The sequence below is a fragment of the Charadrius vociferus genome, unplaced genomic scaffold (assembly GCF_000708025.1).
Source record: "Charadrius vociferus isolate BGI_N301 unplaced genomic scaffold, ASM70802v2 scaffold59, whole genome shotgun sequence".
Classification (NCBI taxonomy): domain Eukaryota; kingdom Metazoa; phylum Chordata; class Aves; order Charadriiformes; family Charadriidae; genus Charadrius; species Charadrius vociferus.
Window position 1 is genome coordinate 322,788 of NW_009661371.1, and position 23,860 is coordinate 346,647.

Sequence of the window (23,860 nt, forward strand, 5' to 3'; positions counted from 1 at the left end):
TTGATGTATGGCTACCAGCAGCTGCAGGCAGCTGAATCCTCCTTGTTCAGCACAGGCATCATTTGATGGCCTAAACACACCCTTGGGACCACACACACGAGTTCTGTGGGACCAGGTCAGCACAGGGCATGTTTGCGCACCCCACTGCCCAGCACCATCCACACCAGAAAGCTGTGCTGCTCCATCCGTTCCTGCCGAGGCAGGGGGAACGCAGCCCCCATGCAGATGCTGAGGTATTGGGGCAGTGGGGCTGCAGTGCACAGAGGAGACGGTGAAATGCTACCACACAAAATGCATTCATGTAAAACCAGTGTTGACCGTGCCTGTGTGCAGGTATGGTCCTAACAGTTCTAGCATAAACAAGCCCCAGTGTTCTCACACTTTTCTACTCTTCTGTGTAGATAATTCGGGGACAGTACGGTGTCCAGAGGATGGAGCTTCTTCCTGGGGATCGGGAAAACTTGGCTATACAGACCCGAGGGGGCCCTGAGAAACACGAAGTGACTGGATGGGTGCTTGTAAGTACTTTGTGTATGCACAGAGCTGCACAAACAGCACAGTGCAGTTTGCAAACAACTCATGAACAAAGACCAGTATGGAAGACACACGGGAACAGAGAGGGCATTTAGAAGAAAACAACCTGTGTGAATTAGACACGAAGAGGAAGGGTGGCTGCTGGCTTGAGTCTTACCCATTCACCTGTCTAGCATGCAGCAGAAGCATGCATTCTACGATTAGAGAAGGCGAGACTGAAATGAAAGATCTCCTTTCTGTATGCCATTACTTTCCTGCTGCCATTAGTGAGAAGGAGACCCTGTCCATGTCTAGGAAGGAATCAGTACAGAGGCAAGGCATCCCTAAGAAAGACCCACACCTGAGGAGCCCTTATAGATCTGGCAGAACTGTCTTTGCCTCAGTGAAGCGCATCACCTGCCAGAGAATAGCCCAGCACAGAAGCCATTGGCTCTCACTCAACAGGCTTCCTGAGCTTCAGGAGTACCTGCAGGCTAATCAGCAATTGCCACGCATGAGAGGGAACTGCTGTGCATCCCAGTAAGGGAATTGCAAGTATGGTGGCTCCCAGCTGCAGAGAAGCTGGCAGCAGGGAAGCATAGCTCAGGGCATTGGTTCCTGCACTGCTTGGAAAAAAAGAGGTGGGAAAAAGGAGAAGGAAAGGTTTGAGCCAATGATTTTGCTGAACTGACGGACTGGATGCAGCACGTTGTAGGAAGGCTTTTTCTTCCTGCCTCCTTCCCCTTACCAAGCATGCAGTGCTCTGACACACCTCCAAACTAAGTAAACAATAGAAGACATGGAGGAAACATTAGAACAAACTTAATCTGGCCTAGCAGAAGAGGAGAAAGCTAGGCTGATCCACAGGAGTGGGTACTTGTCCCAAACCTTCCTGGAGAGAGCCATCACCATCGGAACCAGACTGTTTAGAGCAGGCAGGAGAAATCACGTACTCAGTGTGGTCCCTAAGGCTTAACTGCTACTTCATGCACTCTCTTAATCTCATTATGTCTCAAGCAATTAACAAGTTACATAAGATACCTTAAAACCAAATAACCTCTACCTATGCATAGGATACTTACTGATGGGTGTGTGGGGGGGGTGTTTCTTCCCCTAGATCTCTCCTCTGAGCAAAGAAGATGCTGGAGAATATGAGTGTCATGCATCAAATGCCAAAGGAGAGGCAACAGCTTCTGCAAAAATCCACGTTGTGGAAACTCTGCATGAAATAGCCCTGACCAAAGGTAGGTAGCATGGCTGAACGCTCAGCAGCTTTTTCCTTGAACAGTTTACTCAGTTATTTGATACTGAAGGACCACCTCTGTTTAATGCTTTCTGAAAAAGAAAAAAAAATGCACACTAGAAATACCAGTTAACATGCAGCTTTTACTGGGTTTGGCAAAACATTCCCAGCAAATATCAGCTGTTAGAGTTCTTAAGGGATTGTTAAATAACTCCATAAGTGCTGTAAAGTACTGGAGATTAAGATACTACATTAAAAACACCTTTTGGGGTTTTTACAAAGCAACTTTCAGTGGTTTTCCAGCCCTAAATTTGTATCGGTCTTTCAGCATTCTGTGGATGCTTCCAAACCTTATGAGCACAAGCTTGAACATAGAAGTTCCACCTTAACATGAGGAGGAACTTCTTTACTTTGAGGGTAGTGGAGCACTGGAACAGGCTGCCCAGAGAGGTGGTGGAGTCTCCCACTCTGGGGACATTCAAAACCCACCTGGACACCGTCCTGTGCAACCTGTTGTAGGTGACCCTGCTCTGGCGGTGGTGTTGGACTAGATGATCTCCAGAGGTCCGTTCCAACCCTGACCATACTGTGATTCTGTGAAACCTGCCCATCTCTCCTAGGAGCAGTATTGGCACAGCCAGCCCCAAGACAGAAGGGGAACTTCAAGCACTTAAATTCCTGCCAAGCCCCTGCACCTCCTTATTACTCCCCATCCTGGAAACATCCTAGTCCCTGCCATTCTCTCTGCACGCTGGAGTGTCAAACTGGGGAGGGATATACCACAGCAGCCCTTTGGGCAAGACCTGAAGCCTTTATCCTCCAGCCCTCAGCCAGGTGTCAAACCCAGGTCCTCTTTGCCAGGCTGCATGCAAAGCTGATGGCAAACCAACCACCCTCATTCCAGCTGTGAAGAAGCTGGCTAAGTACCACGGCCACATGTGCTTCAGAATAAATGGGGAGAGCTGAAGCAGTAACTGTAACCATGCTGGAGGCAGAGGCACCGGGAACAAAGCATCCAGCTAGAGAATACTGTGCTGCCCAAATCCACCTGGACATAAATCCTTAGTTTTAATCCCAGTAGCTTTATACAAACTATAGAGTCTTGACTTTCTATATCCTTATATCCCTGAATAGCTGGAAGACTTCCTTTAGGAGAATAGTAACAACAGCTCACATTGAAATAAGAGCATAAAATGAATCCTAGTATCACTTACTCATTAGGAACCTTGCTAAAGGTTTTTAGCTAGTCTCTAATCCCTTCCTTTTCAAACATCTTATTTATGGATGTGAATCAAATTGAGTTTTACTGAGTTGTGCCATGAGCAGCGCACTTATACCCCAGAATAGATGTTCACTCCCCCTTCTCAGTAACTCTACTGCAAGGTTGTAGTACTGCCTGTATTGCCTCATAGTTTATTTCTTAAACGCACGCTACATCTTACAGCTGTTTCTTTTCAGCTGTAGGAAAGCTCTCAAGTAAGCACGCTGTAGCTAAGCAATAAGCCAGCAGTCCACAATTACTTAAAGTAAATTGATAACATTAATGGAACAAACTGTCGGAAGTAACAGGCTCCTCCATAGCTACACACTAAGCAGTCAGGGAGCCCGTGTCCCATGTCCAGATGATCTCAGCACAGAAAAATGCCATCTATTACCATCCCCCTGCTGCTATGGTCCTGCAGTAGGGAAGGAAGGAAAGAGGGTCGGGGACTGGGTTGTTAGGTCTCACCCTCAGCATAAACATTAGAAAACTTGCGTATGTGCTACTGCCCAAGTTGTGATATCACCCCTTGGAACAGTACAGAGCGTAACATGTTTTTGTTTTTCCACAGATGATGGCGCAGAGCTGTGATGCGATGTGAGGACTTTCACTTACGCACAGTTTTAAATTAGCATTTTGGAAAGCTGCAACCTCTGGCTTTTCCTAGCTCACTAATCATTCCCTCTTAACTCTCTTCCTCTTTGATTACCAATTTGCTTGCACACTTTCAGATACACAAATAAAGAGATTCACAAGTTTGATTACAAATTTTAATTCTATTTACAGGAAATAAACGTACTTTTGAACAGCACGTAGCAGATGGGTAAAACTATTTTAAATGCAGCCTACACAAAATGAAACAAAACCTGAGCACTTCAGTCTCACCATTTAAAAAAAAAAAAGCCCATTTAAAGGCTAAACACTCATCATACGAGGTGCAATACTCATAGACATCAGTTCTTGGAAGAGAAGTTTGCAGGCATAGGGCATCCGAACCAAAGATATCTAGAAAGAGATTTCAAAAGGCTTGTGATAAGCACTCCTAAAACATCAGCTTCCACCACCCTCTACACAAATAAATTGTAAAGTTTTTGGCTCAAAAGTGAATCTGAAGTTATGCATGAAAGCATTTAACAAGAATCGCTCACAAACAGTAACAAAGCAAGAGGGAAGCTGAGACTGACCGTAGACGCTACGCAGCAGCTATCCAGAACACAATTTTAATGATAAAACCTGCAGCCAAGGGCTCTGATCTTCAACAAGAACCATTTAACAAGGGAACATGTGCATAGCAAAGTGTGCCTGATGTGTGCTGGAAATCCTAACTGTGTTTACTGCACATCTCTTCAGTAACCCCGAAGCCATTGTTAGAGTTGCAGTAGTCAGTCCCTAGCACAAGAACAAGCCTGTTTAAGGCAACTATTTTTATCTCTGCTGACACCGTCCTTTGACATAGTTCTGTAACCAAGCACACACTATAGAGCTTTTTTCTTTAAAAAAAAAAAAGTGCAACACAAAAGACCTCCCATGGGGACCCAGCTCTGCAAGCACAAGTATCTTCATGGGGACAGTCACAAGGGCGATGGCTCTAAATTCCTGTGATTCTGAGTTTTACTTCTAAAAATAAGCTCTCAAGTATTTACTTTCAAAGTCTATGAAAACTCTGCACTGCAAAATGCTTGAACAGCATTTCCTGCCAAGTGACAAGCCAACACTGTAAAATTAATAAGGAAACATTCAAATTAACTAGGACACTATAAACACTTAAAACAGTTATGAAACCAAAATAGCAACTGTTCTGGTGCTTCTTTAAATATTTACTTCCCTATCCTCCTGCTCACCCAAGTGGCATTTCCTCTTACCCACAAAGAGGAACACTGGCTGATGAAAACCATACGTACCTGAGTTTTATTACGGCATCCCCGGCATTCATACGTGTGAGTCCTTGTGTTTGCAATCGCCATGATTCCACAGAGATTACAGACATGAACTTGGTATGGGTCTGAAGCTTCAAACAATCTTTCTCTCAAGAACTGGGCTGCTCCATGAGCAATCTGGCAATCTCTTTCCATTTCTCCAAAACGAAGGCCACCATCACTGTTAAAAAATAAAGGAAAAAAAAAAAAAAAGGAAAACCCTCAACTTTTGAGTCCATTGGCAAAATACATCAGTTCTTGGTGGTGGAACAAGTAATTTAGTAGAAACACAACAGCAGTATTACAATGCAGGAATAAAGCTGTGCGTTAATTTTCCTCTAACACCCCAGAATAAAACGGTTAGGGACAATGCAAACACAATAATTTGTAACTGCTGCTGCGCATTTCTAAAGCAGATGTGGCTAATAGCCACAGCACAACTGAATAGCAAAATGAGGTAAACAAATCATTCTCTACTTGTCTGTAGTGGGTTTAACCTTGGCTGGCTGCCAGATGCCCACCAAGTGGCTCTCAATCCCCCATGATGACAGGACAGGAGGAGAAAATAAGATGAAAAGCTTGTGGATCAAGATAGAAAGAAGGAGATCGCTTACCAATTACCATCACTGGCAAAACACACTCAGCATGGGGAAAATCAGTTTAATTTATTGCCCATTAAAAATGGAGTAGGATGGTGAAAAACAAAGACAAAACTAAAGACATCTTTTCCCCTACCTTCATCCCAGGCTCAACTTCACTCTTTCATTCCCAACTCCTTCCTCCCCTCCCCATGGTCACAGGGGGAATAGGGGTTGCGGTCAGTGCATAACAGTTCCTCTCTGCCACTCCTTCCTCCTCACACTTTCTCCCTGCTCCAGCGTGGGGTCCCTCCCATGGGATAGTCCTTCACAAACTGTTCCAGCATGGGCCCTTCCCACGGGGTACAATCCTTCAAGAACAGATTGCTGCAGCATGGGTGCCCCACGGATTGGATGTCCTGCTAGGAGCCTGCTCCAGGGTGGGCTTATCACAGGCTGCAGTGTGGATATCCGATCTACCATGGTCCTCCGTGGGCTGCAGTTGGACAACCTGCTTCACCATGGGCTACAGGTGGATCTCTGTTCCAGCACCTGGAGCACCTCTGCCCTCTCCTCCTTCTCTGACCTGGGTATCTGCAGGGCTGTTCCTCTTACATTTCCTCACTCCTCTCTCTCAGCTGCTGCACAGCAGTTTTTACCCTTTGTTAAGTATGTTACCACAGAGGCGCCACCAGTGTCACTGATGGGCTCAGCTTTGGAGAGCAGTGGGTCTGTTGGAGCCAGCTGTAGGTGGCTGTGTCCAGCACAGGGCAACCCCTGATCCCTTCTCAGAAAGGCCACCCCAGCAGCACCTCCTGCTACCAGAACCTTGACACCTGCACCCAACACATCTTCTTTAGCCAAACACATGAAAACAGGTGGCTAATTGGGGTGAGCTGAGTCCTAGCTGCAAAGTTGAGACAGCTGATTTTTAGGGCTAAAAACTTCAAAGTAAAAGAAGATACCGTATAGAAACTAACAAACATCCTTACCGAGATCTACCTTCCATGGGCTGTCTGTTAAGTATCTGGATCGGCCCTCTTGCACGAGAATGGATTTTGTCATCTACCATGTGCTTCAACCGCTGATAATATGTAGGACCAATGAAGATCTGTGATGTGATTTTTCGACCGGTGAAGCCATTGTAGAGGACCTGAAGTAGTCAATGCAATCACCGAATCGTAAGCCTTACTATCCATCAAATGTATAGTAAAAAATTTACAGTGAACTGGTAAATTGATTATACCTCATTTCCTCTTAGATGGTAGCCATAATCTGATAAGAGATTGGAAATCTTCTGCACATTGACAGCGTCATTAAAAGGTGTAGCATCACCAATTTCTCCCTTGTTTGCAGACACCTACAGAGAACAGATTCGCAAAAGCTTGCAAGATTTCTGAAGGACTGATCAGACAACATTAAGCTGTTTCAAACAGTTTTAACTCTTAATGCCAGAACTTGAGATTCCACACCCATGACAGCATCTTTGTTTATCAGCTACACAGCTTAAAGCGAAATTTTAAAAAAAATACACAGTAGCAAAAATTTTGTTACTCCTTTTTCCAGGTCACATGAAACGTTTGGAATAAAAGCAACAGATGAGAGAGTACACTGTAGTCTGACTTAGTGGAGAAAATTTACAGACTGTAGATCTTTCCCAAGAAACTTCCTTTTGCTATCAAGTAACTGCAGAACAATCCTTATGTTTTAGTGGATTAACACCTACCAGGCAGTAGTATCTTTACCAAAAAAAAAAAAAAGGAAAAGAAAAAAAAGTTTTTAATTCATATTGCTCAGACATGCAGCATAAAACATTCTTCCTACCTTCCCCTGAAGACACTCAATCAAGTGACCAATGGTCATGCGGGAAGGGATGGCATGGGGGTTGATAATTATATCAGGTGTTATTCCTTCACAGGTGAAGGGCATATCCTAGAGCAGGGAAACACACAGTCAGTACTTCCCAGAATATCAGCTTTAAGAAAAGCAGGTCTGTGGATTCAAATTAAATCTCATAAAATATTTCAAAGGCATGTAAGTATCACATAAGAAGCAGCTGTGCTTTCTAAGGATATTTTAGCTAAATTTCACTCAATATATTGCACCGTAGTAGATATCCCACAGACAACTCACTTAAGGCAGGTTCCAATGGTAAGAACAGAGGTAAAATGTTAAGGGGGGGAATCACTACCTCTTGCCTGTACTGGATACCACAGGTTCCTTTCTGACCATGTCTACTGGCAAATTTATCTCCAATTTGTGGGATTCTTACAGAGCGTACCTGTAAACCATAGGAAAACATTCAATTGGTAACTTTTGAACAAAAGAAGAAAGACGGTTAAAAATAGAAAGCAGATATGTCAGTGCTCACCCTAATCTTGCAGAACTTGTATCCTTCCTGGTTAAGGGTTACCATGACCTGATCTACAATACCAGTTTCACTAGTTCGCAGAAAAGTGCTACAGTCTCTCTTTGTGAAACGTCTGTTAGTGCTTTCCAATTCGTCTTCGTTTTCTGGCAGTGTTACCGTTTTGCCAATGATGACATCATCACCAGACACACGTACCCCAGGTGCTATCAAACCATCATCATCAAGTTTGTCATAGATTGCATGTCTCATACCTTGGGAAAAAAGAAAAGAAAAACTAGACTTCCAAAATTTTCAACATATTGACTTTGATGTTCTGTAGAAATTCAACAAGTCTGCTTGCAACTTCAGACTACTGCTGAAATGTCTAAAGATAATTTTATGCAAATATCTTTAATGATGTATTTTGCTATTAATACAGACATTTCTGCTATTTTATATATCCCAAAATGAAGACTGAATCAGTTCAACAACATTAACAACCTTGCTCACAAAAAATTAATTTAAAAACTCAGTCTTTATACACTCCTATATCTTACCTTGGCAAGTTTCACGTGTAGGCTTTTCAAAAACTTCCTCTTGGTCATACCCTTTTTTAGATTCTTGCTCTTTGTATGAGCGATAGAACACAGATCTGAAACAAAGTTATAAAGACTTTTCCAGTGAAACCAGCATCATTTTTCCTCATCTGTACATCTCAGTTTCACTATAATCATCCTTTTGTCATATACTATGGCTACTGTTACTAATGACAACCAAAACAAATAATGTTCATGTGCCACACAACCTTTCCTCTAAAGTCTTATCAGTCTGTCCATCATTGAGGAGGGGAAAACAAAAACAAAAACCACCCCACCAAACAAACTAAAAACAGTTTCAGGTGGCATTTTGATGGTCACTTTTCAGATATTACCAAAGTACCTACAGATAACAAGCTAATTTTTTTTTTTTATGAACTGCAGAGACCTTCAGATCTGCTTGACATCTCAAAAGCAGTTGTTATTTTTCCTAAAGATTATTCACAGCTTCATCATATCATTCTCATAATACTTTTCTCCTTATACCTGCCATTTTGCAAGCATTTTTCGGCTTCTACTGCTACCTTGAATTGCCACACGCAGTACAACTGAGCTGCAGCGGAAAACTTTCAATTTATATAGGCTTCTTTCTGGGGCTTTAGGGGTTTTTGTTTGCTGCCTCATTTGCCAGCACACCAAAGCCACAGCCTTTCAGATAAATATTATCCATATTTAATTACTCCCACGCGCACCGCAGATTCTATAAAAGCTTCACATGAGCCATAAAAGTTTAATAGCCTCATACTTATTCTACATTGGAAAGCAGATCCAAGATACCATGCACACACTTCTTGCGCTCAACTTGGACAAAAGAAAATGAACAAAACTAGAAACCAATTGACCAACTATTCAGCTAAGCACAGACATCTAAACACTGTAACGCACAAAGCCACATCAGTTGCCAGTTGTCCCAACAGCAGTTCCTACTAAGGAAAAGAACATTCCAATCCTCACTGTTAGCAACTGCTATGCTACTGAAGACAAGACTATATTACAAAGCTGCAATATTGGCATTAAGGAGTTCAACTAATGGGCAAGAGTTAGGTGAAAATATAACAGCAAAGAGTCCAAATATTTTTTCATTTAACCACCATACAAAGAACATACTATAGAAGACCAAAATGGAAGAGTTGGGAAGACAGAGCGGGAAGTCAGGTTACACAAAGGATGAACTATTACTCACTGTGTTTTGCTAAGATACACATTCACCACTTTCATTGTGCTGCTCCATCCACCCTCATTAAAACAAATAAATTAAAAAGCTGCTCAGGTTGAAAAGACTTGGAGAATGGTGTCTTCCAGCGTAGATAACTTTTTCTTGAGCCTTTGGAAAACTCAGTATACCTTTATTTTTCTTCCAAACAGTTAAAAAATTTATGAAGTCTCACCTGAAGAAGCCTCTGTCAACAGCAGAACGGTTCATGATGACAGAGTCTTCCTGGTTATAGCCCGTGTATGATGCAATGGCTACAATCGAGTTGATACCTATAATACATAGAGCAAATACTTGGGAAGGATGCACACATACCAGACAGGCATATCTTATAACTCAAAATAAGCTGTATTCTCTACAGTGAAGCTGTTCTACCCTTTCTGAGATAAAATCTCCCTGTCCCACACAGGAAAACCACGCGGTCTCAGCAGATGCAACTTTAGGTAGAAAAGAGAGTCAAGAGTGACCCCTTGTGAAGAACCTAGCAAATACCAACACAGATTTGTACAGTTAGATTTTACCAGACTACATGGATAAAGTAGTTTCAGCTGCAACACTAGCAATGTATTTTTTGCAGTCTAGGTGTCAAGCTACAAGTTAACATTTAACCTATAATTATTTTTTAAATTACATACATTCACTAAACATTCAAGTATTATAACACATAACATTGGGATACAGTTTAAACAAAACAGTAATATTTTCGTTTAATAAACATTAACTGACAACATACCTGCTGGTAACTCTCTGAATCGCAAGTACTCCATGGAGCGTGTTGTTACAAGGGGCTTCTGAGGATAATACAACACATGCGCCAGCGTATCCATACGAACATGAAAATTCGTAATGTAAACTCCCATAGCCTGTTTACCCATAGCAGACTGGTATGTGTTCCTGGGAGACTAGACAGACAAGGAAAGACCGATATATATGTACATAAAGCTCTATAAGCATATACCTGTGGGTTTTCTATCAACTTTAAAAGCAGGATGTTAGAAGAGATGCACTGACCTGGTTGTGATCAGGGAAAGGGATAATAGATGCACATACTCCCAGGATCATAGATGGGTGAATCTCACAGTGCGTGTACGTTGAACAATATGCCACACCTTTCTCTTGCAAATCATCTGGAGTCATCGCCAGCATCACAGTCTCTTCTTCCAGTGTATCAATGTACTCTACTACACCACTGGCCACAAGATCCTGCCAACTGAACAACCAATGTCTGAAATACTCAGCTAACATATAAAATGGGTGTCTCAGCAGTAACAAGAACAAGGACTTCCCTGGTTTATTATTACTACCACTGCGTCAACGTGAGAAAAACATGAATTAAGCTACCAGGCAGAGAAAGCATCTTTGTGTTGCACAAAGCTTTAAACATTTCGCTCTACGATCTGGGGATGGAAAATTAGACATTCAGTTGAGTTTCAGGAATGTATCTCACCTGTAATTGTTATACTCTCGTTCTTTCAGTTGGTCGATATGCCTTTTCTTCAACAGCAATTTCTGTTTTTCCACAATTAAAAGAGGTCGACAAATTCTGCCTGCATCAGTATAGATGCGGATTTCTCGCTCACGAATATCTCTAATCATTGAGACCTGTACAAGAAAGCAGCACCCCATGAGTACAAAGTCTCAGCCCGGAATCAGAACTATGGAACACAAAATAGGGTAACAAAGTTCCCTAAAGCAAAGACCTTACAGATGCTATCAGCAGCACAGAACAAACATTAACATCCTACAAACAGATGCATTTCAAGAGAGTTTTCAACTGTTTTTTCAACTGGACTATCTTTAAAAAAAAAAAAACAAACAAAAAACACACACACCATAACAAAACACCAACAAGAAAAAAACATCCAAAAACAAACCTCACAAACAAACAACAAATCACATACATCAAACAAACAAACCAACCTCCAAAAAGCACCAAACCCCAGACAACTCCCCCCTCCAAAAAAAACCCCCAAGTATGTTCAGAAAGAGACTTGCAAATAATGCTATTTGGAGGTCACAAAGTAGTATCAAAGCATTATTCTCTCTCATCTAAAAAAGACACCCAAAACCTAGACATAAAATTTATACCTCTGACACAATGATGTCCATCTGACGACGGAGCTTCCTTAGGGTATTCATCAGCTGCTCCGGATCTTTGTGTATTCCTACCCAGCAGCCGTTAACAAAGATCTTGGTAGCACTAGAAAGAGGGAAAAATAATCAAATAAAAAGAACACACCAAAACCCCAAAGCCTTGAAGAGTTGCGCAGGGTAAAAAGCTTAAGTCTGTTTAAACAGTTTCATTTGCACATACTCGGCTATTGCTGCTGGAGATATTTCTTCCAGATTTTCCATACTCCATTCTTCCAAGAACTCCAAAATTGGTGATGGCTGAGACCCCACAGAAATGTAAGCCATCAGGGCTAAGTTCTTCACGAGTCCTACTGCATGACCCTAGTAGAGGCACAAAGTTAACTTGCATTTCCAAATCGAGAGATTCCCAAGAAGATCTGAGAATTTAAACTTCAAGTCCTCAAGGAACTGGACACAAAACACACTATTTACTTTATTCGTTTCTACCATTCAGCTACAGAGTTAAATATAAAGCTAAATATCCGTGTCAGCGTTTCAAAAAAAAAAAAACACCTGCAAGTGTTCATCACAAGTGCCATGGCTACAAAATAAATAGCAGATAAAAGCAGTTAGGCAAGAGTAAGAACTAACATAAATACTACTTTTCATTACCTCTGGGGTCTCAGCAGGGCAAACCATTCCCCACAGTGTATTATGCAGCTGCCTGGGCTTTGCTAGTTTACCATCTCTACCAATTGGAGAATTCAGGCGTCTCAGATGGGAAAGCGTAGATGCAAAAGTCAGGCGGTTTAACACCTGCACAGAGTAAGGAATTCAGTTAGTCAAGCTTAAGTGTGTTGTTGACAGGCATCGTTATACATTAGAGCAAAGGATCAACGCCCCCTAGAAACTATGTACTTCAAAAGAACTAAAGTAGCTCTGATTTTTGTTAACTACACTTTTTAGTTCACCTCCATTAATCTTAGTCTAAGTTTACCCTTAAGTATTTTTTTTTTTGTAGCACAGCTTACTCTGAGCAGGTAACTAGGATGAGTGATACTTGTAAAAATACTTTTTAAGCTGCATTTTCACCAGGAGGGTTTGCCAGTACAATGACAGACACCTTTTCAAACTTAGTTTGAAAAACTAAGATGACTTAGTTATTAGGAGCAGATCAGCATTTACATTCTCTTCAGATTCTGCTCAAGGCTTTCCAAAAATTTAAGGAAACTTAATATTACAGCCTGAAACATGAGAGTTTATTTAAAAAGCAAACAAGCCCCTCATACACATACACCAACAACACACCATCTAGGGACAGTTACCATTTTCGTCCCTTTCCTAACTTTGCTTTGCCAAAATTATGATCTCACCAGGGCTCCAAACAACAAAATGTGCTGGCATTTAAAAACTGTCACCTCTTTCCTGTTTCCACCTTTATGAGAAACAACCTCAACTAAGCACTGCTCTGGGCTAATAAAGTCAGTGCTCCTCATCATTAACTGTGGAATACATAATGGTTATATTACAAGGTGTCACTCAAGTTTCTTTAACCATCTGTGAAGCACTGGAAATAATTAAAGGAAAGAAATCCATCCTCCCTAAAGATTCCCTGGGACTAGGACTTGACCAGACACAGGCATATGCTCTAACACAAAACGTCTTTACAAGAGTTACACCAGCTGTTTAGCAGGGAACACAATAGCTAAATCAAAAAAAAACCAACCACCAAAAAAACCCAAACCCCACACCAGACTGAACTATTTGGATCTTCATCTGTTTCAGCTACAGAAGTTTCCTTTTAAAAATGGTTCTACTTAACATACAACATGCATGGCTGCCAAGCAATGTTAAACTTCCACAATATAGTTTTACTCTTATGTAAATCTGACAAACGCTACCATGCCTTATTCAGCTATTGTACCTGAGATACTCCTGCTCTGGCCTGATGAGCTTTCTTCTGGTCACCCCAGTTTCCAGTTGCCAATGAATACTTCAAACCATCTGAAATAATTCTTGTTTTAATTGCCAGTTCCAAGTTGAAATCTTTCCCTCTGTCAATAAACTTTTGTGCGTATATTCTCACTTCCTTCAGCAAATTCTTAAACATTCTGTAGAAGAAGATGCCAAGAAACATGATTAAACAGTACTGTAGCAATTCAGCCTACCCAGCACTATTTAGGAAAAACACCACTGGCCTCCTAAACAGAAGCAAGTAATTTGTAACTAGGGGGGGTGGGGGCGGAGAGGGAAGAAAACAAATTAACCTGTTTGTGAACATGCACAAAATATGCTTCAAAAAAAGCTGATGCTAACCACCTACTATTAGAGTAAACTTATCCACTCCGTGATAAAGTCATAATCACATACAGGCTGTGCTGCCCAAAACTGGTTATCAGACATAAAAGAACAGTCTGGTAGAGTAGAGTAGAGTTACAAGCACCGAGTTGGCAATGCCGCTACCATTAATTACCTCTGAAGAAAATGTACATTACCCTCTGAACAGGAAAGCCAGCAGTGGCCCAGCAAGATCCAGTCTTTTGTTGCCATAATGATCTCTGTCATCAAGCTCTCTTCTTCCCAGTGCTGCCAGCAACAATCTATGAACCATATACCTAAGCAAATAAGATAGCTTATATTTTAAACTGACTGCAGACATTCAAAACAAAGACTACATGCTTTCACAGATAAATCAGTGAGCTGTTTCCTAAAGGCTGTCCATTCCAGATCTTTAGGATATTGCTGTCCTGAAACAGATCTCTTCAGCATGTACATCTTTAGAGGTGAATGACCCACTGAAAGTTCAGAAGTTAATGTTTACATCATGATGGCAATATGTCTTCTGCTACATGCCTGTCCCGTACTGTAATATGGGCTATATTTAAGCAGGTGGAATCAGGTGTAAAATGGCAAGTCTCCTGATGTTACAGTTCACCTGCATACCAACAAGCAGTGATCAAGAGGATGTGCTAGTAGTTTTGAAGAGTGGATTTACACTACAAACAGCTTATCAGTTGTTATCTATACATTAGTTATCAACCTCTATAGGCTGTTCATGCAACAGGACGTCAAAAAGAGTCATTTATCACTTTCACCACCTCTAACTTAAGATCCAGAATGTATCGGAGGCTTTGTTTCTTTTTTTTTTTTCTATTTTATTGATATTGGCATTTTCTCAGCTACAAAAATATATCAGTGCCCTTACATTTATCACCAAGTATCCAGAAGACTGAGGTTAAAAACAAACTTCCATTCAGTGTGCTCTTTCCATCATATACATATATGTGAATAAAATCTGTATTCAGGGTCCATTTGCAGATGTGTGACAGAAAATATTGACATACCCTAGAAAATAGGCCTTTTTGGTTTCGCAGAAGTCACTGACACCAACATGCGGGAGCATTTCTTTCTGCAAGACTTCTTTAGCGTACTTGATTCTCTTTTCTTTGGTGACACCTGGCTTTGCACCTCTTGATCCAATGAAGTTTAGAGCAACATTTTGCTCCTGAATGACAAACGCTTCATCCAGAGAAGGTTTGACCTAATGCACAAAATACAGCAAAACCCTGTAGCATCCAGCAGCTGTTGGGGTTGAAGGAAACTACGCAGTTCCTTGCTGATAATTCTTTTCAGGAACTGCTAATTACTGATGCAGTTCTTTCTGGCTTTGCTACAGAAGCTCTTTCAAGAGCAGCCGAAAACAGTAATGAAGCACGCAGGGAGCACACAAAAAATAGTTTACACTTCGGAAAATAGTTCTCACCCAAGAACACTCTAGGCCTGTTGCTGCTTCAGGTACGAATTGGGATTTTACAATTTAAGTCAATGGCAGCAAGGTAAGACCTTACCTTCCCAAATACATACCAACTCTTTAAAAACTCTACTGTGCTTTCTTCACTTAAAATACTCATTTAGAATAGGTTTAGGCAGAGAACTTTTGACATTTCTATTATTTTTGCAGGTTGTCTATTAAAGTAATAAATTACAATTGGAAAATGAACAATACTTTGAATGATTATTAGCCACATCTACACATCACCAAATGTCAAGACAGAAAGTTGCTTATTTAACATATATTACCATTTCCATCATTTCTGGATCTTCAAAATCATATATGATGTGCTCTAAAATGTCCCTGTCAGACACAAAGCCCAGTGCACGAAAGACAATTATGATGGGGACTTCTTGCTTGATATATGGCAAAGTTGCTACAATGCGCTGACCAATAGCACTCTTCTTCGCACCCTGAAAAGATGGGGAAAAACAGACATTAGTCTAAAATGATCTTGCCTTTAAATAATATCATCTCTCTGGACTTGGACGATACACCATAACTGTATTTAGTCAAGCACTACAGGAAACAACGACTTCTCAGCAGGCAACTAAGGAACTATTCTGAAATCTTACTCCGGCAGTGATATTTTTATTTTAATAACATTTCTAACTTTAGAAGTCTGCAAAAACTTGGAAGGAATTTAAATAATACTATTCATTCACTCACATGCATCCTTTCCCTCCCCTTCTGTATTTGCAAAGAGCAATCCTGTCCACCTTCAGCTTTCCTTCTGTCAGCTTAAGTCCAGCTTTTCTAATTCACTGTGTAAGACTCTCCATTCTCACAATTATTCAAGTAGCTGCTCCCCCCTCCCAGAAAGAAACAAACATTGTGGGATGGAGAGGGACAACCACTCGTTCCTGATGGCTGGAGCACTCTTGAGAGTGGTATAAGGCTTTTATTAAAGTTACTCTATGAACGCGTTTGGGAATTTCCAAACGTGAGTGCAACGGTAAAAGAGTACTGACACCTTCTGCTTTTGAAGTTATGAATAGCACTTCCTTCCCTTCACAGATGGCACAGTTAGACGTTAAATATGAATTAATATATGGTCTGCAAAACACATCCAAACACTAGCTTGGCCATCAGCAAAGACAGACTCCCTGCTCCTATTCTTGTCCTTTGCCAAAAAAACATGAAACGGCTTGTTTGGATTTTCTAACAACTCGTTTACAGTAATTCTAAAATGATTTTTTTAGCCTCGTCCCACAACCTGCAACAAATTGAGTCTTCATTTCAGTCCTCAAATTATCTGTCCCAGAGACAGGCATAATTCTATGACAAACAATACATTTTCATTTAATTTTACCTTCTTTATAACGTAACGGCAGAAGAAATTTCTTCTCACAATCCCGAAAGTAAATGACACAAAGAGACAGGACAGTAACAAAACTCCTAAAACAATGTAATGTTAATGTAAGCCCCAGAGCAGGGGTTATTCCTGCTTAGGCTTACCTGCCCACCTCTGGCCAGCATGCTAACCCATATAGTACTTGTTGGTCGAGAGGAATTTTCCAGACAAGATCTACACTCTCCTGTGTAGGCATATTTTGAGTCCTTCTTTGCAAACACATACACTGTGTTTGTAGCCATTTTCTCTTGAGCAATCAGAACCTGTGTTAGAAACAAGAACACTAGTAAACAACAGACAAAAGGGTATGCTAAAAGCAACAAGCACAGTGTTTCTGCCATTCCTACAGGTGCCTTAACTTTAAGAGCACTGCACAGCATGAAGTCAATTTCCCAAACTCAGATGGATTATACTCTACATTTTAGAAATACAGTATTAAGCAAACCATCAACTAGCTAAGATAGAATAACCAAAACAAAAGACTGCCAGAACACCATTCTCTATTATGTACTTAGCGCATCTGCTAGCTGTACAGGATATTTCTGTTAGCTTTAGGCACAACGTTGATAAAGAAAGCATTTCATTATCTGTTTGCAAGGCCAACACACCACACAGGCATTTAAATTTAAATGCCAGCTCAAATGGTCAGAGCCAGACTTATTTTTTTCCCCAAGAAGAAAAAATACAATTCTATTTCTTTTGCTACATTTGCCCAGGTGTCAGTTACAAAAAAACAGTAGTTTCATTGGTGAGGCACAAGCACGGAGAGGATATGATTTGCTAAAGCTGAATCCACAGCAATGGAGGGAAGAACCTGTTCTTATAATAAAATGCATCTATACAGCTGTGAACAAACTGGAGGAGACTCGAAATGAAAAAGTACCTCAATTTAGAGTGCTGCTGCTCTGCAATGTTGAAAATGGAAAGAAAAATATCCAGAGTACTTAGTGGCATTCAATGCAAAAGAGTTTATGAAACTAAAGGAGGAAAACATGCCTCAGAGAAGAAGAAAAGAAAGTCCTAGGAGAGGACCAAAACCCCATCTTTCTACAAGATCATGAGTGCCCACAGTAACTGTGATACAACGGAATAAAAGTGCTTATGTTCCTGGCAAAACATACGGAAACAAGTAACAGAACTTTCAGTGTCTGTAAAGATGGTTGCGCAAGGTATAATCGCTTACCTTTTCTGATCCATTAATGATGAAGTAGCCACCAGGATCAAGCGGGCATTCATTCAGTTCACAAAGATCACGGTCAGTTAAGCCATTTAACAAACAGTATGTTGAACGTAACATAATAGGAATTTTTCCTATAAAAGTTTTCTGATGCTGTGTCTGTAACTGATCCTCCCCTTCTTTAATAACTGTTTTAGTTATATCCACATACAAGGGGGCCGAATACCTACAGAATAAAAAGACCATTGTGTTACCTGCCAGTTACTACTCCAGATTGTACAGAAGGATAATGAATACAGTTCTTCAAGCACTCACTGGTAATATTAAGCATTATTAACAAATCATCATCTGGATTTAAAAACTAGACATCGAAATTTAAACAGAGCAGTAATTATTACATTTTCAAGGCACTACTAAATTGAAAAAGACTATCAATTAATAATGCAGAGCCAGTCCTTCCTTGTGTTTATCCACTACAGAGTTTGTTCTTACGTAAGGTTTCTCAGTCTGGCTTCATTAGGCATCATAGGTGAGGGTGCTCCGTCTCTTTCCCAATGTGTAGGTTTGGAGAGATAGATTTGTTCAAACTTCAACAGATACCGGGGCTGGAAAACAATACGACATTTACCTTTAATGGCAGAAACATCCACTTTGTTCAAGAGCAGCCCTAGAGTTTAATACCCAATGCTGCCACATGTCCTCAGCTCAAGGTTTGGAATCAATCCCTCTTCAAATGACTAAATCAAAAAAACACTTAAGAACTTTCAATATTTTCTGAAAACCTCATTAATAAAAAAAAAACCAAAAAACACCAAACAGAGGAAACTGAAGGGTCAAAACCATTGGTAAGAGAAAACCCAAATAGGTCTTCTTCCTATAAAATAGCTAACAAATGCCAAATCTACCAAGACAGTAAATATATTAACAAATAGAATATGCCTTACATACGCCTATTTAGATATTTATTGTTTATGTTAACTTTACATAAAACTGCTAGTTTTACGATGCAAAAAGATGAACCTGCTTCAACACATACAATGAGATAGATGATATACCAAAAAAGGTGCAAGTTTTTGTAAACCTTTGCTCCCATGTATAAAACATCAAATTTAATAGCTTTTTTTTTTAGTTCCACAGAAATCCTTTCACGTGTTACAGAGAAACCACGGGCATGAAAGGACAGATATCAGTCAGCAACAGAAAAATTCTCAGTTCTAAAACAATACTCTTATCAAAGCGCATTTGTGTATCTGGTAGAGGGAGGTAAAACTTAAAAGAAAGCAAGCAGTTACACAACAGTAGCTTTGCTCAAGTGTTTCATATGTGTGGTGGCAGCCCCGGTGCACAAGTGTGCCGAGGCAACTTGGCTCTTGGCCTCCTTGCATGCAAAAGGACCTAGAGATGAGCCACTCTACTCACAAAGCATTCCTTCACAGACCAAAATCCAGGGAGGTAGAAAAACATAAGGAAATCATCAGACCTGCACGTATACAAATTGAAAGACTTGTTTCCTTACAACTTTTTCTTCAAGTAGCTATTTCCCATCACATCCCTTTACAGAACAGAAGCTAACACAAATAAAGCACCACAGTGCTGCCACCCTAACTACGTATCTGCCTAGAAGCCAGCTGAGAATATCTATTACTATAACAAAACTTGAATTCCATGCAGGCATTGTAGCGTACCTTAGCCATAAGCAAGAGCAAGCTCCAATGCAGAGGAAAACAAAAGTCAGTTTGCAGTTTATGTCACAAGCAGTTTTAGCCTTTCTAAAATATATTTTCAAAGTCCTCATACTCAGCCCTTTCTCTAGACTCACTATTAAATACAAAGGTGCAAATTATCCATCCCATACAGAGCCCAGAAACCACCTTTTTAACATCTATGCTAGGTGGTTTTGTTTCCTCTAGAGATTAAATAGATTATTGCATCAATTTATAAAAAAAATCCACAGCCTTCAGAAAAACTGAAGTGTCATTGCTGTTCTATCCACAAGATACACTAATAACGAGCCTTCTGTATCCAAGATATTCTATCTTACTTATTACTAACCAAAACTGCTACTGTACAAGGATAAACATTATCAAGAACTGAAAAAACAGCAAAAGACAGCCATAGGACCAGCAAACAAGAAAGACTTGAAGTATCAGAAAAGACCTGAAAACAATCTGATTTAAAAAGTCACAAAAGCTTCCTACAATAGTAGGTGGCAGAACCTTGCTCACAAATATCTTGTAGGTCAAAAAAATTCTCTCAAGTCTCACCCGAAGAACCACCTTTTTCCCCTGGATTTGCAGCAGCAGCCATGTATGGTACCAAGTTTCCCAAATTCTCATGCAAGCATTCTCAAGGAGAACACATTTACCACAATACCTGTCACTGAGCATGGTTGTTAAACCCTCTGATGTGCTCCAAACTGCCCACATTGCCTTCAAAATTTGAGGCAGAGAAGTGGAGGGAGAAAGAAACCGAAAGTCAAATTAGTCCACTACACTCAGTCTCCTTAAATTAATCCACTACCTTGAAATGAGGCAAGAGGTTGCCTGCAAGTGACTCTGAGGGAAAAAGCAGGTTTCCTTTTTCTCATATCTAGACCTATTCCTAAAAACTTTAATTTGGTAAGTAAGAATAAGAAACTAACCCCTCTGATTTGAGAAAGTAAAATACTAGCTTTTCGGCAAAAAGCAGCCTGGTACATACCTCACTTGCAATCTGAGCCTTAACCACATACAGCATATACAGCAATGCAGAACTGCACAGCTAGAGATTTCAGCAATAACATAGATAGAATAACAGAAGAAACATTAAGGAGAATTACAGTGAGACAAATGTTTATCAACTGTTTGTCTAACAAAGAAACTAAAAGAAATCCTAGTTATTCTCTCTACAGCGTAATTGTTTGCCTACAAAAAAACACAAAGGAACAGTGAAAACATGTAACAAACAGTTATTCTCTCTACAGCGTAATTGCCTACAAAAAAAACGCAAAGGAACAGTGAAAACATGTAACAAATTCAATGCTCGGGTGTCTTAAAGTTCCTTTAAATCTCAACAGGCAAGCAGCAAGGTAGTGACTGATAGCAGGAGAACGGATCGTCACTATTTGCACTTATGGAACAGGGAACACGGATGAAAGCACCACAGCCACTGCAGGAGGCGCACGCTCATTGTAGAAGAGCATCACTTAGATAATTTGTTATCCTTTGGAACATGGTGCCAATGGAAGATAATGCACAATGGCACCCTTTGAAAACTTGGACATATCTTCAACTGAGGAAAGCTAACAAAGAACTTTTCAGCCATAAACCTTTCTTGCCATCGTAAAGCTACTGAAAATCAAAATCCCACCAAAACACGGTTTGCTTTTGGCTTCCTGACTTGCTCTACTACATCTCTGTCAGTGCAGTTTCATATAGTAACCAACAACATGAGCTGCAGCAGCCAATTGTTCTTAGTCATTTCTCAACTCAATCAACAACTTAACCAGCAGGAGAGAGTAACTCTATAGGAAAGGAAAGTTGGATTCCCTGGACAACAAAGCTCTTGCACGTGTTTCTCAGTCATACACCTGACTATCTGGAAACTTGGCCATACACCTCATAGACTTCAAAGCATTCATACTTCTGTCCTATTGACTGCACAAGCAGTGTCACAACTCAGATGTATTTTCATCTCTTGAGATAGGGGGTGAATAAAACCCACCTAAAATAATTTTGTATTGTAAATAAACATCCCCTCTGCCAGAGGTCTCCACTTACCGGCTCTTCCACTTCTCCTGTGGCATGCTGGGCTTCAGCTTGTAAATCAATTGGTGGAGCATCTTCAACAATCCTCTGCACAGACATCTGAATAAACTCATCAAAAGAATCCAACTGTTGCCTGACTAAACCCTTTTCATCAAAATAGGAGCTAACAAAAGAAAAAAGAAAAAGAGTGCACTAATGAATAAGAGAGCTTAATTTAAATCATGTACTTTATAAATCAGAAAGTTTAAGACGTATTTATAAGAACACCTGCAGAAGCCATGAAATACAGTACAGAATCAAACACATTCACTTTTCCCAAGTCGTGAGTTTTGAACATAGATGCTCAAAAACACTAACCAATTCTACCTCAGTGTTTAAAGACACGGATGTCACAAAGTGACAAACTTGCTGCCACCTCTTGGCTAAGCCATGACTGTATGCACAGTCTACCTTAAGTTAGAAAGGAAACGTTTAAACCTCAGTAGAAGTGGCTTCAGCTGAAGTTTTCAACAATGCAAGTAAATTACTTTGCTTTAACTAATTTTGCAAGCTGCGGTAAACTGACTGCCTGCCCCTAAGTCAAGGTAAGTTCTCAGAACTTTTCTTAGCTTAGAACCCCTCTGTTCCAGTCACACAGAGATTCCCAGCTACACTGCTCTGGATTTCCCCTAGCCTTTGTATCACCTAGCTTCAGTCCAGCACAACCTAACTGTAAAAACATCAAAACCTAAATTTGAAGCTCCACATCCTGACTTTTAATGGGATGACCTAAACATGCCTGCTGCATGAGCTCCTGCCAGCAAGCTCCTCTACCTCATGTTCCTGAAGCCAGGGAACCCACACTACCTCAGCTTCTGCCTCATCACTGCCAAGATCTCTAGAGAAAACTGGTAAGAACTACCTCCTTACCAATAACCTCAGGCTTCCCCAAGAAGAGGAGCACATCCTTGGCTATCATGAGTCTTGCCAGCACAGCCTGCTGTTGCACAAGGGCAAGGAGGAAGAGAAGGGGGCAACCTGTACCACAGAATGGTTGAGGTTTGAAGGGACATCCAGAGGTTATCTTGTCGTATCAGCCTGCTCAAGCAGAGTCACCTACAACTGACTGCCCAAGACCAAGTCCAGATGGCTTTTGAATACCACCAAGGATGGAGACTCTGTAACCTCTCTGGACAACGCATGCCAGTGCTTGGTCACACTCATGGTTAAAAAAGCATTCCCTCATATAGAGTGAGATGCAGCCTCAGCTGAAGGACTTGCCTCAGTTACCTCCCACCTGACTGAAAGCAAAGGTTGCACTTGTCACTGGGCTGCAAAAGAAAGGACCTCCTTCTGCCCCCAAAATTTCCCATCTCAGTTCTCCGTCCAGGCTGCCTATGGGACCACCTCCACAGATCTAGTGCCCTGTTTGCAACTACGGTTCTAAGACACGAGTTGTATATATTTTACAAATGATACAATTAACAACAGAAAGAGTTTTTACTCAGTTCCTCGCAGCATCCCACTCCTTAACAGCCACAAGAAGCTGCAGGCCCTGGACATTCACGTCTTGCCAGAAAAACACCAATATGGTAAAAAAGCCAAGTACCAATTTCCTACTGCCAGCACCAGCTATGCCAGTCGTGGGCAAAATCATATGCTTGATACAGACTCAACATCACTTCTTACTTCATCCGGAACAGTGTACCCCACCACACAACCTAGCGTACCCAAACCTGCAGCTTCCATGACACGCTGCGAGCGAACCAGGTGCCACCCGCAAGACCAAGAGCACAGATGCCGAGGCATTAAGAACAGCGAGTTTTAAAAACAGTCACCTAATAACGATCCAGCAGGCTTCTTGCCACAAGTCGGGGGTGATCTCATCGTCGTCCTCATCATACTGCATATCTGCCGGGGAAGCACAACATTTAACCCGCTGGAGCCATTAAGCTCACCCCGGTGCCTCTCCTCGCCTGCTGAGGGACCCCTCCGCCACCCCAGCAGCGCCCCTGCCCGCCCGAGGCCC

At 41.1% G+C, this 23,860-nt stretch overlaps 2 protein-coding genes across 2 annotated transcripts in view; one reads left to right on the plus strand and one right to left on the minus strand.

Moving 5' to 3' along the window:
• The window catches only part of IGFBP7 (insulin-like growth factor binding protein 7), an 8,238-nt gene extending 4,409 nt beyond the window's left edge, over nt 1-3,829 (plus strand). Inside the window, exons 3-5 of the mRNA XM_009893748.1 lie at nt 402-518; nt 1,631-1,757; nt 3,589-3,829. Coding sequence (XP_009892050.1) covers nt 402-518; nt 1,631-1,757; nt 3,589-3,608 — 264 coding nt within the window. The 3' untranslated portion in view covers nt 3,609-3,829. The remainder of the gene's footprint in view (nt 1-401; nt 519-1,630; nt 1,758-3,588) is intronic.
• On the minus strand, nt 3,779-23,740 carry POLR2B (polymerase (RNA) II (DNA directed) polypeptide B, 140kDa). The gene is made up of 24 exons (XM_009893672.1): nt 23,670-23,740; nt 21,865-22,015; nt 18,599-18,711; nt 18,113-18,332; nt 17,034-17,192; nt 15,824-15,988; nt 15,088-15,284; nt 14,239-14,358; nt 13,668-13,854; nt 12,416-12,559; nt 11,985-12,124; nt 11,759-11,870; nt 11,118-11,272; nt 10,682-10,880; nt 10,404-10,572; nt 9,846-9,942; nt 8,419-8,513; nt 7,883-8,133; nt 7,703-7,792; nt 7,336-7,443; nt 6,758-6,871; nt 6,504-6,664; nt 4,919-5,114; nt 3,779-4,022 (listed from the first exon to the last, which is right to left on the minus strand). Exons 1-24 carry the CDS (start codon nt 23,738-23,740, stop codon nt 3,933-3,935), a joined length of 3,504 nt encoding a protein of 1,167 aa, XP_009891974.1. The 3' UTR covers nt 3,779-3,932.
• Nucleotides 23,741-23,860: the final 120 nt, after the last annotated feature.